General features: G+C 34.8%; 1 protein-coding gene across 4 annotated transcripts in view; it reads right to left on the bottom strand.

Moving 5' to 3' along the window:
• The window catches only part of VPS54 (VPS54 subunit of GARP complex), a 97495-nt gene that overhangs the window by 27216 nt on the left and 52077 nt on the right, over positions 1-18202 (bottom strand). For all 4 annotated transcript variants that reach the window (XM_059405973.1, XM_059405976.1, XM_059405974.1 and 1 more), the window contains 7 exons: positions 15253-15308; positions 14131-14227; positions 10314-10654; positions 6631-6760; positions 5881-6062; positions 5173-5285; positions 1341-1404 (listed from right to left, as the gene is read on the bottom strand). In XM_059405973.1, the coding sequence (XP_059261956.1) occupies positions 1341-1404; positions 5173-5285; positions 5881-6062; positions 6631-6760; positions 10314-10654; positions 14131-14227; positions 15253-15308 (983 nt within the window). The remainder of the gene's footprint in view (positions 1-1340; positions 1405-5172; positions 5286-5880; positions 6063-6630; positions 6761-10313; positions 10655-14130; positions 14228-15252; positions 15309-18202) is intronic.

Here is an 18202-nt window from a genome sequence, read left to right as displayed (position 1 = left end):
AGATCATGACCTGAGCCGAAGGCAGCGGCTTAACCCACTGAGCCGCTGCCTTCGGCTCAGGTCATGATCTCAGGGTCCTGGGATCGAGTCCCGCATCGGGCTCTCTGCTCAGCAGGGAGCCTGCTTCCTCCTCTCTCTCTCTCTCTGCCTGCCTCTCTGCCTGCTTGTGATCTCTCTCTGTCAAATGAATAAATAAAAAAAAATAAAAAAAAAAAATCTAAAATGATTCAACATATAAAAATCAATACTGACCTTGGTAACTAGGAACTCGTGTGTTTTACCATAAATGCAGCAGAGTAAGGACCAAAGTGAGGCAAGACAGATTCCTCGGGTGCAAAATGAAGGAGGCCCTTATTTTCAGGGTCATACAACTACAGGGTCAGCACTGCATGGTACCAAGAATGAGTACTTCCTTAAGTATGGTGGCACATCACTCTCTGTGTGGCATTCCTATTAAGCCTCTTCAATAAGGCAGGTATGCTGGGGTGTAGAGCCTGCTTGGGATTGTCTCTCTCCCTCTCCTTCTGCCCCTCCCCCACTAAAAAATATATAAGGCGGGTGTCCCATTCCTTGCCAAAACACTGACAAAAAGCCTACTCAGTGCTTCTGATTATATAGTAGGTGCTCAATCATAACCTGAATTAACAATGGGAACATAGTCTTGATTTTCTTAGTGAGATGAACGAAAACTGTGGCTTCAAAGAGCAATGGAATCTCCTAAAAAGTTTATTGCTAAGTCACAAAAGGTTCTCCTGAGAAAGTTAGCAGCTCATTAGCTGAACATGTCATAAATTGAAAAGAAACACTACTGAGAGGTTAAATAAGTTTGAGATTAAGGTGAATAGAGCCATTCATTATGGGACATCCAAGTTCAACGAGATGCTCAGAAATGAGAGATCCATGTAAAATAATGTTTTATAAATCTGAAGGATATCAGGAAGTAGTGATTCAAGAAAGTAAGTATCTAGCCCTTATAATAGCTTAATTTTCACCATATATTACTCTCCATGTATACTTCCAGTGTCTGCTTTACTGGGTAGAGGTCCACTGCTTATCTTTTCTAATCTTCTCTCAGAAAATAAAATATTCTCCTCTTAGCCAGGGAGTTGTTTTTTTGGGAGCAGTCTTTTTGCCTAAAGAGCCAGAAAGCCAGATAGCCAGAGGGTGACTAATGTCATCAAGCAAGAATAACAAGATAAAGAGTAGTTAAGGAAAGAATCTTAATTATTTGTAAGATTTAAAACTGTCAATCTAAAATTTCCAATTCACATCAAGCAGGAACTAGAAGACCTATGTTTTAAATAACTGACTCAACCAATAAAGAAAAATGTGTCACTCACCCAACGACAGCATACTGTTGTCCCTCGACAATGAGAACTTCCGCTGGTTTCCTTTCTTCTGTAGCTAGAGAGTAAAACAAATAACCAAGACAGACACAGGAACAAGATGAAACAAATTATTAGAGGAAAACCTTTCAACTAGAAAAAAACCAAAGAAGATCTTAGGGCCCAATTTAGGGCCTGATAAGGTCTGAGACTATCTTATTCCTGATAATAAGTATCTACTTTTGGGAAGCAATTTGGCAGAGAATAAAGTCCATTGGGTTTGGAATCAGAGAAATGTGGATTTGAATTCCAGTACTGTCAGTTATTGGATGCATGACCTCGTGTCAACTATTAACTTCGTTTGGTCTCAACATCTGTACCCATCAAACATGGATAACAATATCACCTCACTGTTAATGATAGAGATCATGATTATAAACTGCCTATCCTAGGTCTGGTACACGGTAGGTGATCAGTAAGTAGTAAAGGAAAAAAATATTAGTCTGGAAAGGCAGAACTAGAATTTCAACTGGTTGTCATTATTATAACTCTCAGAATATAGCTAATTCCTATATTCAGTGTTTTGGGTTTTTTTTAAAGATTTTATTTATTTATTTGGCAGAGAGCACAATTAGGCAGAGAGGCAGGCAGAGGGAGAGAGAGAAGCAGGCTCTCTTCTGAGCAGGGAGCCCAAGGTGGAGCTTGATCCCAGAACCCTGGGTTCATGACATGAACCAAAGACAGATGCTTAACAAACTCAGCCACCCAGGTACCCCTATACATAATGTGTTTTCAATTTTCAAGATTTCAATCCAGAAATTATTTTATTTTCAGCATGTGGCATTTATCATTATAAAACAAAATTCAGTATGTTGAAGTAAAATAACAGCAGACTGGATTACTGTTTGTCCTGAATCAGCCAAATCAATTAGAGTATCATGGGCAAGTGATCATGTTTCCCTAAGCTTCAAATTCCTTTGACTTGACACTAAATATCTACTTCCTCATTTCTATCAAGGCAAGAAATTCAGTGTCATACAGTTTCTAAACATAACTCATTCTGTATGTCAGATTAAATTTTTGAGGACAGGGATTATGTCTTAATCAATTCTCCATATTACAGAGAGAATTGCCAGAGCATAGTAATGTAGAGGGTCCTAAAGTCAGTCGTCCTGAATCTGGAGCCCACATCTACCACTTCCTAGCTCTGTAACCTTGCACAAATTGTCTAATCTGTTTATGTCTCAGTTTCTGTATTTTTTAGGTGGGAATATTAATGGTATCTAGTTCATGAACCTGCAAATGGGATAATAATGTGAAGTGCTTAGAACAAACTGTCCAACATCAAGTAAGTATCCAATTAATATTAATTACTACCCATTAACCTTCATTTCCCCATGCCTAGCCAAAAAGCTAGTAACTCATTAATGGGTGGTGGGTGAATGAATAATAACCAAGAATCCTTAACTTGGTAAGAACTAGTAAAATGCTGATGGACTTCTAATAGCATGTACATTCTTCTCAATCAGAGGGAAAAAAAGACTGGGACTGAAGTAGGGCGTATAAAAGAAACCTCTTATTGTCAGCATCCCCCAAAGAAAAAGTGTAAATAAACAGTTCACTACACACACACACCCACACACACACACACACACACACAAGTTAATTCACTCACTCTATATTTATCATTTTAATCCAAAAATTGTTATGTTTGTATGACCGTGGATTTTAAGACTTTAAACTGTTCAAGGACAAAAAACATGTTATAGACATCTAGCAGAGCACCTCACAAAGTGGGAAGTCATCAACTGTAGCCTGAAAGAGTAAATGAGAACTAAATCTTATCATTTTAAACTTGTGATTTAAAATAATTGGTTTTATTTTTATTTCAATCTTTGCTACTTGAGTATTTTTGCTTTGCTAATACATAATCAATTAAAGGACTGGCGACCACCACCCAACACTGTCACCTACTAAAAAATAGTTACAAGGCAACAGAAATCTACTTAATTCATTCAATTCTTCTCTCTGCCCTATAGGAATTACTCTATTTTACACCTGTCCTTAATCCCTCCACTCTTGTCACCATGTTAGAAGAGATAGCCTTTCATCTCAACTCTGGACTTAATTCCAGGGGCCCTGCCTCACAATTAATCCATGTCACTCCTCTTGAATTTTCTTCCTCTTTCTGTTAAAACATAAAAACATAATTCAGTTTCTCCTACCTTAAAACTCTTAATTCCTTGAGTGGATTAAAGTAATAATCTAATTATTCTCTTGGGTCTCTAGAGCTACTTCATCACCTACTCCCCCTTCATAACCAAACCTGTCAAAAAAGGAGGCTACATTTAACAGTCCTCATCTTTCAAGTTACTTAGTATTGACTACAATATGACTCTGTCATTCTACTGGATTACTAAAATTGCAAATGATCTCCTATGTGTCAAACTAGTGGTCACTATTTGTATTTTACTTAGTCTTTCTCTTGTAGTGCAGTTGCATTTTCTATAAATGTTAAATACACAATTTAAAAATATTTCTATGTAAAAATATTAAACTTTTATTAAATGTACAAAATTTGAAAATGCATCTGCCTCCTCCATTAAAAATATTTGATAATTGGAGAGCCTGGGTGGCTCAGTCAGTAGAACATGAGACTTTTCATCTCAGGGTCATGAGTTCAAGCCCCATGTTGGGCATGGAGTCTACCTAAAATTAAAAAAAAAAAAAAAAACTTTCAAAAAATTATTTGACAATTTTATAATTTCAAATCCGGTATTACAGGATAAGGTGTATATAAGCTCACATTATTATCACATGACAGCTCCAATTTAACTGGCATACAAAAGTATCTTCCAGCCATTGCATTTCTTTTACATGAAACCTAAGACATATTTGATACCAGTAACAATTCTCTTCTTGAAATCAATTTTTTTTACTTCTATATTCTTCTGGATTTCTTCATATCTCTCTGGCCCTTCCTTCTGAGTCTCCTTTATAGTTTTCTTTTTCTAGAGTTCTTTACATTTTGGTTTTCTCTATCCTATCACTACTGTATTACTTGTGATTGCTAATCCACATTTTTTTTCATTAAGACTTAGCCCTTTTTTTTAAAAAAAAGACTTTTTATTTATTTATCTGACAGAGAGCACAAGCAGGTGGGACAGCAGAAGGACAGGGAGAAGCAGGCCCCCTGCCAAGCAAGGAGCCTGATACAGAGCTTGAACCTAGGACCCCAGGATCACAACCCGAGCCGCCAAAGGCAGTCACTTAACCAACCGAGCCAATCAGGCACCCCTAGACTTAGCCCTTTGCAAGGTGTGTTATAACTGTTATCTGTCTCAATATCTGACACACAGTAGCAGCTTACTTGTGTTCAGTGAATGAATACGTGTCTTTAAACAACATGGTCTAGTGAACAAAACCGTCGTGTCTTTAAACAACATGGTCTAGTGAACAAAACCGTGAAGTTATATAAAACCGGTTTCAAATCTCAGCTCATCATTTGTATAAAATTTCTTAATCCCTAGAAGCCTTATGCCTCCTCACTGCTAAATAAGGTTAACAATAGCATTTTCATCACAAATTGTTGTGTGGATAAACTGGAATAATGCATATAAAAGCACCTGGCCCAGTGTATGGCATATGGTTAACATTCAATAAATACCTGAAATTATTATTATTACAAATTACCACAGATAACTTTTCCAGTCAATTACTAACTAAGCTGGCATTATTAGTTCTAGGCTTTTCAAGAGGCATTGCCAATTAAAGAAATGTTAAACATTCCTATAAAATGAAAAAACAATACAAAATCAGAAGAAAGTATGTGAAAGAATACACATACCCCCTGACTTTTTTTCAGGTAAAGCAATCTTTCCATCTGATATAGAATCAACAAGATCCTGAAATTCTGCAGGAACATCAGCTTGTTTCCAGCGCTCATTGTCTAAGAGGAGGCTATTCAAAAGGGAGGGGGAAAAAATTTAACATTTAACATTTCAACACCATCTTCTTTGGTTGAAAAGAAAAAGAAGAGCTGAGTGAGTACATAAGACTTTTCTTGTCATATCTTTTAGTAATAATAAAGACAGTACATGTTTCTTAGTTAAATTCAAGTAAAGCTCATGAAATACAAGACACTGATTTTTTTACACAGTAATGGCCACTAGCTGGTGTTAAAGTACTGAGATTTTTAAAATAAATGTACACCTTAATAAACTGAAATCCTTCATAATATCATGATCATTCAGTATGAATATTTTCAGAAAACGTTTTTCTTTTTACATTTCTTAGGCTAACCAAGAAGAGTAGTGAAACACAATTAACCTCGCATTGAGTGGGAAAGGAAAAGTCAATCCATTGAGGATCTTTCTGATAAGCACTTTTATGAAAATAAAGATTCTAATTCCACTTTGAAAAGTCAAGAATCTGTCTTTAATAAAAAAGAAAAAAGTTTTTCAGGGGTTCTGGTGAGCTAATCAATTAAATATAATCATGATTTGTAAAGAAAAGGGAAAAAAACTGAAGAACAGACTGAACATGGTAATAATACCTGAGCTTAGTTTTTCTCTCTTCATGAAACCTGTTTACAAATTTATTAGCTTGGCTCTGAAGTGCTCCAAGTAACGACATACTTTTTCTTCCACAGATCTGTTCAGTATCTAAAATGAATGTTTCCATTAATCTAGAAAGTGTTATGAATTCCGTGGAATTTAGCTTCTCAAGAAAACCATCCTAAATTTTAAAGATAACAAAAATCATGACAATTAGGTATAACACCATATACAAATAAACTATAAAACCAACCAAGTTTAACATGTTAATTATATTATTTTAATAATGTTAATTAATCATTACCTTAAAATCATTTTTAATGAAGTTTCTCAATACTTCAGTCTCAGAAATTGAAAATAAAGAGCTTAAAATGTCTAAATTTTACACTGACCCCTTTATAATACAGTAGCTCATATAAATTCAGGTCATACTATAAAATTTTCACAATATTGGAATTCAACTATTTTTATTAATATGGCGGCTAGTTACATACACATATATATGTACATATATAAAGTTGGATATTAATATCAAATTCATTTTCAAGGCATTAAATCTCAAAATTATTCTTATAATCTTTTTTTAAAGACTAATAAATCCTATTTCTTTTATTTGTATTATTTTATATTTCAACATATTCCTAATAGGCCATATCATTAAGGGGAACATAGGGACATAAGCAATGATATGATTCTAGATCTCCAAAATAATAGATATAAAATATCTAAAGCTCTATCAAACAACTAACCTTTGCTCTTGACATGAGAAATTTGACAGCTCGGTCATGACATATATCTGAAGCACTATACAATAACTCCTGGATATTATTTGCCAGTTTTTCTAGCTCTAAATCAGTTAATTTCATGTCTTCATTGATCCTGAAAATGATAAAGAGATTAAGTCAGGGAAAATTGTGAGTATACTGTCCTTGATGGGTAACATACCAATAAAAAACAAAAAGCTGTAAAATTCACATCTGATAAAAAATTCTGTGATATAGCAAACACTTTTTTGTGTGTGTGGTGAAGCATTAGTTTAAAAAGCTCAGATAATACAAGTATTTTACCCTAATCTTGTATAAAAATAATTTTCTGAGGTATGTGGGTTGCTCAGTTGTAAAGTATCTGCCTTTGGCTCTGGTCATGATCCCAGGGTCCTGGGATTGAGCCGCGCACTGGGCTCCCTGCTCCACAGGAAGCCTGCTTCCTCCTCTCCCACTCCTCCTACTTGTGTTCCCTCTCCCGCTGTGTCTCCCTCTGTCAAATAAATAAATAAATAAATAAATAATATTTTTTAAAAATAAGAAAGGAACTTTCTCTCTCTCATGTAGTATTTTCTGTAGTTTATTTCAGACTCTGATTGGAAAACTGATAAAACTGCAAATGCCAAAAAGTTTTGCAGTTTTCAGACTGCAAAAATGACAAGCCCGCCCCCCCCACCAAAAAAAAAAAAAAATTCCAGTTAGGTACAAGGTGGCGGCTGTAGCACATTGTGCACAGGTGCCTAAGATGACACACCGGGAAGGAAGGAGAAGGAAGGGATGTTATTTCATGACAAATAGGCACACTTTTTTTTTTCTTACTTAGAGTTAAGAATGATAGTTAATATTCAGTTCAACTGAGCTAATATTTCCTAAGCATTTACTGTGTTTACGTGCTAAGTACTGGAGGGAACACAACAGACTGCTGTCCTCAAGGAACAGTTCTGTGGGAAGTGATATCAAAATAGCACTGGACTCTTCATATAGAAGTAAATATGAGTTCAGAAAGATAATCATATGGAAAAATAGAAAAGAGATTCATGCTACTATACACAAAAATCAATTCCAGATGGCTTGTAGATCTAAATGTGATGAGGGTAACAACGAAGCTTCTAGAAGATAAATAAGAGAATATCATCAAAGCCTTAGGGCGTAGAAAGATTTCTTAAACAGGACAAAGAAAAAAAAAAAAGCACAAACCATAAAGGAAGAGAATGAATCATAGGATTATGTCCAAGTCCCCAATAAGAGTAGGAGAAGATATTTATAATCTGGAAAACAAACAACAGGCTTGTGTTGAGGCTATATAAAGAATCAATAAATCGGTAAGAAATAAAATACAAACCAGTAGAGAACTGGGCAAAGAACTTGAATAGGCTCTTCACAGAAGAGGATATCCAAACAGTCAATGAATATATGAAAAGTGATCTCTTTCTAATCACCAGGGAAATAAAAACTCAAACTAATATACCTGTAACATACCCATCAGAATGGCTAACATGTAAAAGATTGACATACCAAGACTGAATGAAGATGGGGAGAGACAGAAACTCACACTGCTGATGGGATTGTAAATGAGTACAACCCCTTTGGGAAACTGTTTGTCATTAGCTAAACTGACCATTCACACACCTTATTTATTCTTAGGTACATATTCAACAGAAATCCTTATAACTTGTGCACCAAAGACACTTACAAGAATGTTCACAACAATCAAAATGGAAATAACCCAAATTTAGTTTACAGTATACAGTTACACTGAAAGTAGAATATTTTGTACATAAAAATAAACTACTTCTATATGCAACAACTTAGAATATTATCACAAACATAGTACTAAGTGAAAGAAAATTGAAACAGAACATGATTCCATTTATGGTTTCATTTATACAAAGTTTAAAAAATAAGAAAAACCAACTGTTTTCATGGTTTCCTTTGGGAAAGAGTGAAAATGTAGTCACAAAAGGTGCTTCTAGAGAGCTGGTAATGTTCTATTTCTTAATTTGGATGATGATTACACCAGAGTATTCACGTTGTGGTAACTGAGGTGAACACATACAACTGATGTGATTGGTCTCTATGTGCATTATACTCCAATTAAAAAGTTAAAACAAAAAAGTAAGGAGGGTACCAGCTCTTTGTCCTCTCCATCCTGCTGCTAGAGATGCAAATTTGATGATAAAAGCAGACATACCCTCTTTAAACAGAGATGGAAGCTACAAAATGAGGATGGCAGGGCTACCTTCTTCATTGTGGACCTCCTACCTCTGACGTGTTATGTGAGAGAAACAAAATTCTATAATGTTTAAGCTATAGAGGTTTCTATACCTTTTGTGATAGTTTAGACTGCACCTTACCCAGTAAATGTGAAATATTAGCCTGAACAGAGAAAAACTATTTGTTTTAGTTCAGGGTTTTATATATAGTTCAGGGTTTTCTTTTTGGTGGGGACAGGCGGTATTACAGCTGATTTTATGGTATAACTGCAACCTATATAAGCTCCTGGGATATAAGCTGACTTCTACAAAAATGAAAAAAGTACATATTGATTCCTATGCTTAACAATAACTAAATCCAAACTATGTACCTATATTCTTGGTTCAGAAAGATTTTATTGGCTTTGCTTTGTTTTATTCTATACAGGAGATAATCGGGACAACTGGTGAACTCTGAATGGGATCTATGGATTAGATGGTAATAAAGTATCAATGTTTTGGTCTTTTTTTTTAAGATTCATTTATTTGAGAAAGAGAGCACAAGCGGTGGAGAGGGGGAGAAGGAGAAGCTGACTCCCCACTAAGCAGGAAGTCCATGGGGCTTGATCCCAGGACCCTGGGATCATGACCTGAGCCAAATGCAGATGCTTAACTGACTGAACCACCCAGGCACCGCAATACAATGTTTTCTTGATTCTAATTGGTGTACTATAGTTATTTTAGGAGAGTATTCTTGTTCTTATATTTTAGGAAATACACACTGAAGAATATAGAGATAATGGGACTTCATGTCTGCAACCTTTTGCCAAATGATTCAGAAAAAAAGTATTAACATGAGAGACAAAGAAAGAGAGAAGGGAGCAAGAAAGAGAAAGGGAGGAAGGGAGAGAGAAGGTAATTTAGTAAACTGTTAAGAAATGAGGAATCAAGGTGAGGGATATACGACTTTTTTGTACAATGTGGTAAGTTTTCTATAAATTTGAAATTATTTCAAAATAAGACATTTTTAAAAGTCATGTTTGAAAAAACGGTGCGATTCACTTGGAAATTCACAAAAAAACTGACCAAAAACCTATAAATCCAACTTCACTATCTACAAAATACAAAGGTATTATAATAAAAGGAAAATAAACAAGGTAATGCTAACCTAATTTCCAGAACAAGTTCTGCCCCTAGTAGTTTAAAAAAGTTGACTAAACTCTCTGAAATAAGCATTTAATTAAATGGTTCCTTTCCAGCCTTAAAATTCTGCAATTCTTGATAACTTCCAATGCTCACTCCTTATATTCCATACATTTTCAAAAAGATATGTTTCATAAAATTAATTCATTTTTGTTAAATTAAATTCCAATATCAAAGTTCATATGGTAAAATAAACTGAATAAACAATCTTTCTGAAATCATTAAGAAGATGACTCAAAATCTTGCAAAGTTGGCAGCAGTCACCATACTCACATAATATCCACACCTCCTGGAGTAGCAGATGATGATGTCTGCTCTTTGCTGGATGAAGAATCAGTAGTACATTCTGGTTCAGATACTGAATCACTGCTGCAGGGCTCACTATTTGGAGATGCATTTCTTTGAGAGGTAGTGTCGATTGCTATAGGTGTTAATTCATTCTCACTGAATGCATCACTTATAAACATGCCTTCATGGATTAAATAAGCCACCTCTGTGTCCAGTGAATTGTCTTTTGTAGCATTCTTCTGTTGTGAAATCTCCTCCAATTCTCTGGTCCTTCGGTTTTTGTCAAGAACTGAGAGAACAACACTGTGAATGATATTTAACGTTACCTATAAGAAAACAGGATACATTTTTAAAGGACTTAAAATAACATGTACCTAAAGCTCCCAAAAGTAATTCTACATATGTACTTTTGAACACCTTATAAACGAAATCCAAGTTCATACATATCAGAATTTTTACCAATCTTTGGGGGCACCTGGTGGCTCAGTGAGTTAAGCATCTGCCTTCAGTTCTGGTCATGACCTCAAGGTCCTGGGATGGAGCCCCATGCTGGACTCTCTACTGTGGGGAGCCTGCTTCTCCCTCTCCCTCTGCTGCTCCCCTTGTGCTCTTTCTCTCTCAAATAGATCTTTAAAAAAAAATTTTTTTTTCTAATAATCTTTTACCACACAGTAAAGGTGACTTGTGAAAAAGAACTACTCAAGAGAAATGGGTTGGTTCTCTAAAGCTTAGGAATAGATTTCTGTATTTTAATTGATTTTATAAGTAGAAACCTCCTGAAAATACACTGCATATTTATTATCTTAAATAGCTTACACTAAACAAAACTTGCCTATTACATATCTGGTAAGGGGTTAAACAGCCAGAATATATAAAGAACTCCTATAATTCAACAACAAAAAAGATGTGATTAGAAAATGGGCAGAAAAATATTTCTCCAAAGAAGACATATAAATGGCCAATATGTATATGAAAAGATGCTCAACATCACTAATCATTAAAAAATTCCAAATCAAAACTAAAATGAGATACCTCCTCATGCCCATTAGGATGGATACTATCAAAAATAGGAAAAATAGCAAGTGTTAGTATATGGAGAAACTGGAACCCTTGTGTACTGGTAAATGAAATACTAACTTCAAATAGTTTGTTCTTATAATGTGGTAAACACTAGTAAAAAACAAAGCAGACTTTTCTCTTTTTTTAAAGATTTTTTTTAAGAATTTTATTTATTTATTTGACAGACAGAAATCACAAGTAGGCAGAGAGGCAGGCAGAGAGAAAGAAGGGGAAGCAGGTTCCTGTTAAGCAGAGAGCCCAATGCAGAGCTCAATCCAAGGACCCTGAGACCATGACCTGAGCCAAAGGCAGAGACTTAATCCACTGAGCCACCCAGGCACCCCACTTTTTTAGAAGATTTTATTTGAGAGAGAGAAAAAGAGAGTGCATGTGCATGTGTGGGGAAAGGGCAGAGGGAGAGGGAGAGAGAGAGTCCCAAGCAGACTCCACATTGTGTGGAGCTTGATGTAGGGCTCAATCCCACAACCCCAAGATCATGACCTGAACCAAAACTAAGAGTCAGACACTCACCAACTGCACCACCCAGGTGCTCCCCAAACAACCTTTTCTGACTACAAAAAGTTATATATCTCTTTGCAGAAAATTTAGGAAAAACAAAAAAAGAATAATAAATTAAAATATACTGCCAAAAGATAACTATCAAAATGACAAACTATCTCTTTATTCTGCAAAGACGAAGAGATAATAAATCTTTTTAACATAGCTGAGATGATACTAGGTAAACAGGTCTATATTGCCTTTTCACTTAATGTTATACGCATTTTCCTCAACATTAAAAATCCTCAGTTGCATGCTATTCCATGGTATATGGAGTATACCAGGCATAATTTACTTTACCATTCTTCTACTGTTAGACATCTGGGCTCTTTCCAATTTGCAGTTATTTAAAATTCTCAATTAAAAATAAACAGCTTGTAATTAACACTATTTTTCAGTGAAATCATACCCTTACAAAATCACAAACTTTCATCACAGAATAAATTACCATATTTATAGGTTATATATCATCTTCAAAGATGTTTTACGGAAGTATTAGCTTAAGGGGTCTAAATGCGAAAATAAGAAATTATAACTATGATAAATCACATATTGCACATACATCAAATAAAATTTTGGATTAACTTAAATGATAAAGAACCTAAAAGTGAAATACCTATTAAAAAAATTACTGGCAAAAGATATGGAAGCAACCCAAGTGTCCATCCATAAATAGATGGATAAAGCAAATATACAGGGCACACACACACACGAATGGAATATTACTCGACCAGAAAAAAGAGTGAAATCTTCCCATCTGCAACAACATGGATGAATCTAGAGGGCATGATGCTATGTGAAGTCAGTCAGAGACAGACAAATACCATATGATTTCACTCATGTGTAGAATATAGTAAAGGAAACAAAGAAAAAAGAGACAAAAAAAACCCCAGACTTAAATATAGAGAACTGGTGGTTGCCAGCAGCAAGGTGGGGAGGAGAATGGGTGAAATAGGTGAGGAAAATTAGGAGTACACTTATTGTGGTGAGCTGAATAATGTAAAGAATTGCTGAATCATTCTAAGGTACATCTGAAACTAATACAATACTGCATGTTAATTATACTTAAATTTTAAAAAATTACTGGCAAAAAGTTGGCCAATTCTACTATTTGCAGTAGAGTTTTATACATCATGCACATGTAATAATAGAACTGGGTATGAGGAAGTCATGCTGGGAATATAGGAAAAAGTGAAAATATGGCCTAGTTATTCAGCAATTCAGAGATACAGGTTTGCTATATTGCTATCAATGCGTGGGATCAACAAATTTCAGCACAAGTCTAAATTAAGTACAGTGAATCATGTTTTTAAAAAATTCTCCCACTCAGAAAGGTCGTACACATGACTTATTATCAGTCCAATGTTGATAAGGAAAAGTCATGTCACAGATAAGTACCAAAGTCCCCCAGACCATTTAACAGGATACTCAGGAGATGCCATAGATATTAACTATTAAGTAGCACGTGTAACACAATACTGACATCTGATAAGTCAAAAAATGTAAAACTTCACAAATAGCCTTTTACACTCATTTATTTTTAATGACTGTCTTATTAAAACACAGCTATGACGTGCTGTAATTCTAACCAAAATGTATTAGTCAATGACATTTTTTCTTCTGAAAAATGCTGTGTGGAAGTGTTCTTTTCCTTATACTGAGTGGCTTAAAACTGAATGATTTGACTGAAGAGACAGAATAATTAAATGTAACATATAACCCTTGATTGGCTCCCAGATTAAAAAGTGAAATAAAAACCTACAATGAAGGACATTAGTAGAGCCATTTAAACATGAAGTATATGTTAAAAAATACCATTATATCAACATCAAATATTTCTAGAAAAAATAAGTAGTTTGGAACAGTTTTTGAGTGTTTCACAATATTATACTTATAGATAATCTAGGGAGATTAAAGAACCACAAAATCACAAGAGGAAATATTACTGTATAATATTTAATACCAAGTAAGCATATTTTTTAATATAAAATAAATCTAAAATTACAAAGTATCAAAGTACTCTGAAGCACTTCAAATCTTATTTGAAACTAAGCCTCTTTAGGAAAAGTACAAAATAAAGAATTTGTGTTTTTTTCTAATTTGATTCTGTATGTATATTATGTATCTAGAAAGTAGACTTACTTTTAGGGGTATTCTGGACCAAGTGATAATCACATAGGCTTACCTTAACTCTTTGTAGGAAAATTGTAAACTTAGAGAAAATCTCCTTTAGCAGATCAAACCACTGAGGAAAATTCAACATTCTCATCTGATCTGCAAGCCTAGGGAAAAAAAAAAAAAAAAAATCAAACAAAAATAATGGCTGTCTTTGGGTAGCTAGGAGTTTATTCTCAGAAGATAGTTCTATATGTGAGATTTAGGAATTTCTCTATTTAAGTTGAGATTTTCATGGAGAAGAAAATTTAAAATAACTGCCTCTCCATGTCCATAGGGCTTTTAACAGAATCCTAATAACTTAAGTTTTCTGACTACTAGAGACTCTTGCACTGTTGGAGTTGTTTTAACTTATTCTGAAACAGAGTTTTCACTAAGTAATAGTGTGGAAATTAAAACTCCTCAATCCTTATTCTAGGAGTTTGGCCCAGAGAAGTTTCATAGTTATCAATATTGCTACTCATATCTTGGCCCAGTTAATAAAGTTTAGGTATCTATATGAAATAAAATCCATAGTTTCAAAATATCACTACTCTTCTCAAAACGAAAGAACAGGAATTTCAAAGGTTAAAACAAAAAATTATAGATAAGCATGAGACAATTCAAAATCATGTATTCAAATTTCTCAAAGCCAATTAGAAGCTGGGTTTTAATTATATAGCTAAATAATTTAAATTTAACACTATTCCTCGGAGATAGATTAACTTCAATTTCCCTCCTCCATAACCACACTGTGTCCTCTCCATCCTCTCTCTGCCCTGGGAGGCTGACCTGCAGGGCTTGGCCAATGAGAAGCCCTGACAAAAGACTGGAAGGAGCAAAGGTACTGACATCTCCATCTCCCTCCCTAAGAGGTTGTCTCAGGATGATTGCCTCCTGCACTGAAGATCACCTCAACTACCACAGATCCTTTTTTTCTTTTTCCTTTTTTCCCCCCAACTACTACGTGTCCTCCTTCTAAATCCTACTAACTGTTCTCATCCCTTATCCCTTAAAGGTTCTGCACTGTCATTTGTGATTTTCCCTCACTCTGCGCAGACCTTAGTAAATAATTCCTTCATTAATTCCTCCTTAGATTATTCTAATGTGTCATGTTTACCCTGATAACCTTCAACCTAATATTTATACTTACTTCATAACAACATCTGTGTCAATTTCTTCTATTTGTGAAACTTTATTAATCACACACTGCAAATTTTAAGAAAAAAAATTTGATTAATCTCTTTAGAATTCTAAGTACTACATGGCTCATTTGTATATTGAACATGATCTCAATGGGAAAAAAATGACCTCAGTGACTGTTAGCATCACTTCACCAGACTTCTCTTGCGTCTCATATACACCTCAAGGAGTATTAAAAAACATATATCCGTAATCTATTAAATAATATTTCAGGGTATGCTTGGATGGTATTAATTAAAATCACCTACTACTTAAAACTATTCAAAACCATACGCCAAACAAACAAAACACCCAGAACTGTAATTCTTAGGACAAGGTATAAGCCCCATATTAAAATTCCAAAAGAAATTCATTTGGGGGTTATGTTTTCTGCAGTATACACAACAGTTTAACTTTTAAAAAATGCTTAGACATCAGGAGAATCCTAGGAATTACAACACAGCAATCCTGTAACAATTTGTTTCAAAGTATTTCATCCAGAAAACTACACAAATTATGTTCATAGCTCAGCAAATTTTTATAGAGAAGTACACTTGTGTAGTGAGAACTCAGATCATGAAATTGAACACAGCCAGTAAGCCCCTCTCATGCTCCCTCCTAATCACTACTTCCTCCCAAAAGACACTACTACTTTGATTTCTAATACCTCAAATTAGTTCTATGTTCAAATTTTACAAAAGTGTAATCATATAGTGTATACTCCTTTGTGTCTGGTTTCTTTGGCTCTACATCATGTATATGATATTCACCCATGTTGCTTCATGTGATTACTTCATTCTCATTACTGTATAGTATTTAGTCATACAAATATACCACAACTCTATTAACTTTACTACTGATGACAGAATTTGGGTTTAAAAAAAAAGAATTTGGGTTTTTCTAGTTTTTTATTACCAATAGTGCTGCCATGAAATTCTGTGCTGTCTTTGGTGAACTTAGGTATGCATTTCTGTTGGGTAAATACCTAGGAACAGAACTGCTAAATCATAATATATGCATATATTTAGTGCTTCTAGCTATTGTCAACAATTTTTGAAAATTGTAACAATTTTAAAATAAAGTGTTTTAGTCAGTGTTTGGAAGACGTAAAAGATGGGGTGATTATAATCTTTTTTTTTTTTGCTTGTTTTATTTAAACATTAAAAACTCAGAAATGTAAATGAACTATTGGGATTTCATCAAGATCAAAAGCTTTTGCACAGCAAAGGAAACAGTTAACAAAATCAAAAGACAACTGACAGAATGGGAGAAGATATTTGCAAACGACATATCAGATAAAGGACTAGTGTCCAGAATCTATAAAGAACTTAGCAAACTCAACACCCAAAGAACAAATAATCCAATCAAGAAATGGGCAGAGGACATGAACAGACATTTCTGCAAAGAAGACATCCAGATGGCCAACAGACACATGAAAAAGTGCTCCATATCACTCAGTATCAGGGAAATACAAATCAAAACCACAATGAGATATCACCTCACACCAGTCAGAATGGCTAAAATCAACAAGTCACGAAATGACAGATGCTGGCAAGGATGCGGAGAAAGGGGAACCCTCCTACACTGTTGGTGGGAATGCAAGCTGGTGCAGCCACTCTGGAAAACAGCATGGAGGTTCCTCAAAATGTTGAAAATAGAACTGCCCTATGACCCAGCAATTGCACTACTGGGTATTTACCCTAAAGATACAAACGTAGTGATCCAAAGGGGCACGTGCACCCGAATGTTTATAGCAGCAATGTCCACAATAGCCAAGCTATGGAAAGAACCTAGATGTCCATCAACAGATGAATGGATCAAGAAGATGTGGTATATATACACAATGGAATACTATGCAGCCATCAAAAGAAATGAAATCTTGCCATTTGCGACAGCATGGATGGAACTAGAGCGTATCATGCTTAGCGAAATAAGTCAAGCAGAGAAAGACAACTATCATATGATCTCCCTGATATGAAGAAGTGGTGATGCAACATGGGGGCTTAAGTGGGTAGGAGAAGAACCAATGAAACAAGATGGGATTGGGAGGGAGACAAACCATAAGTGACTCTTAATCTCACAAAACAAACTGAGGGTTGCTGGGGGGAGGGGGTTTGGGAGAAGCGGGGTGGCGTTATGGACATTGGGGAGGGTATGTGCTTTGGTGAGTGCTGTGAAGTGTGTAAACCTGGTGATTCACAGACCTGTACCCCTGGGGATAAAAATATATGTTTATAAAAAAAAAAAACAACTCAGAAATGTACATTCAACCTAATGATGATGATCAGTTAAGACTAATAAATATATTTAAAATTGTTCTTTTTCATAATTAGAAAAACTGAAGTTTTGTTAATGATATGTGAGTAAAAAGGCAAAACAAAGATGAGGAAGGACTTAAAAAAAACCAAGATTTTAGTTTACAATTATCGTTTCTGAGATAAGGATCAGAGGAAATAAGCATTTAACTACTGATGGTGAGGGTGTTATTTGGTAAATTCTTTTTAGAAAGCAATTCAGTTCTGTCAAATAATTTAAAAGTACTTTTCACTCTGACCAATAATTCCCCTTCTAGGAATTAGCTATAAGAAAATCGTCTTAACTATGGAAAAACCACACAAAACTTTAAACCAAAGACGTGTGTCACAGTGTTCTACAATACCAAACTGAAAACAACTTGAATATTCAAGAGAGGAAGGCATAATACAATGTTGATGGAATTTTATATAACCATCAAAAATGATCTTTCTGAAGGGCTTACATGAGAAAATTCTTATGATTCTAACTGAAATATATGCACACCTCAAAATCATATATACAGTATGATAGTCACAAAGAAAAACATCAGTAACAATTTACACTTAGAAAGATCCTTTTTTTTTAACTTAGAAATATCCTTACAGTGATAATCTTTCAGCTGGTAA

This window comes from Mustela nigripes, chromosome 7 (assembly GCF_022355385.1).
Source record: "Mustela nigripes isolate SB6536 chromosome 7, MUSNIG.SB6536, whole genome shotgun sequence".
Classification (NCBI taxonomy): domain Eukaryota; kingdom Metazoa; phylum Chordata; class Mammalia; order Carnivora; family Mustelidae; genus Mustela; species Mustela nigripes.
Note: the sequence above shows the minus strand (reverse complement) of the source record. Positions and strands in the feature narration are given on the sequence as shown.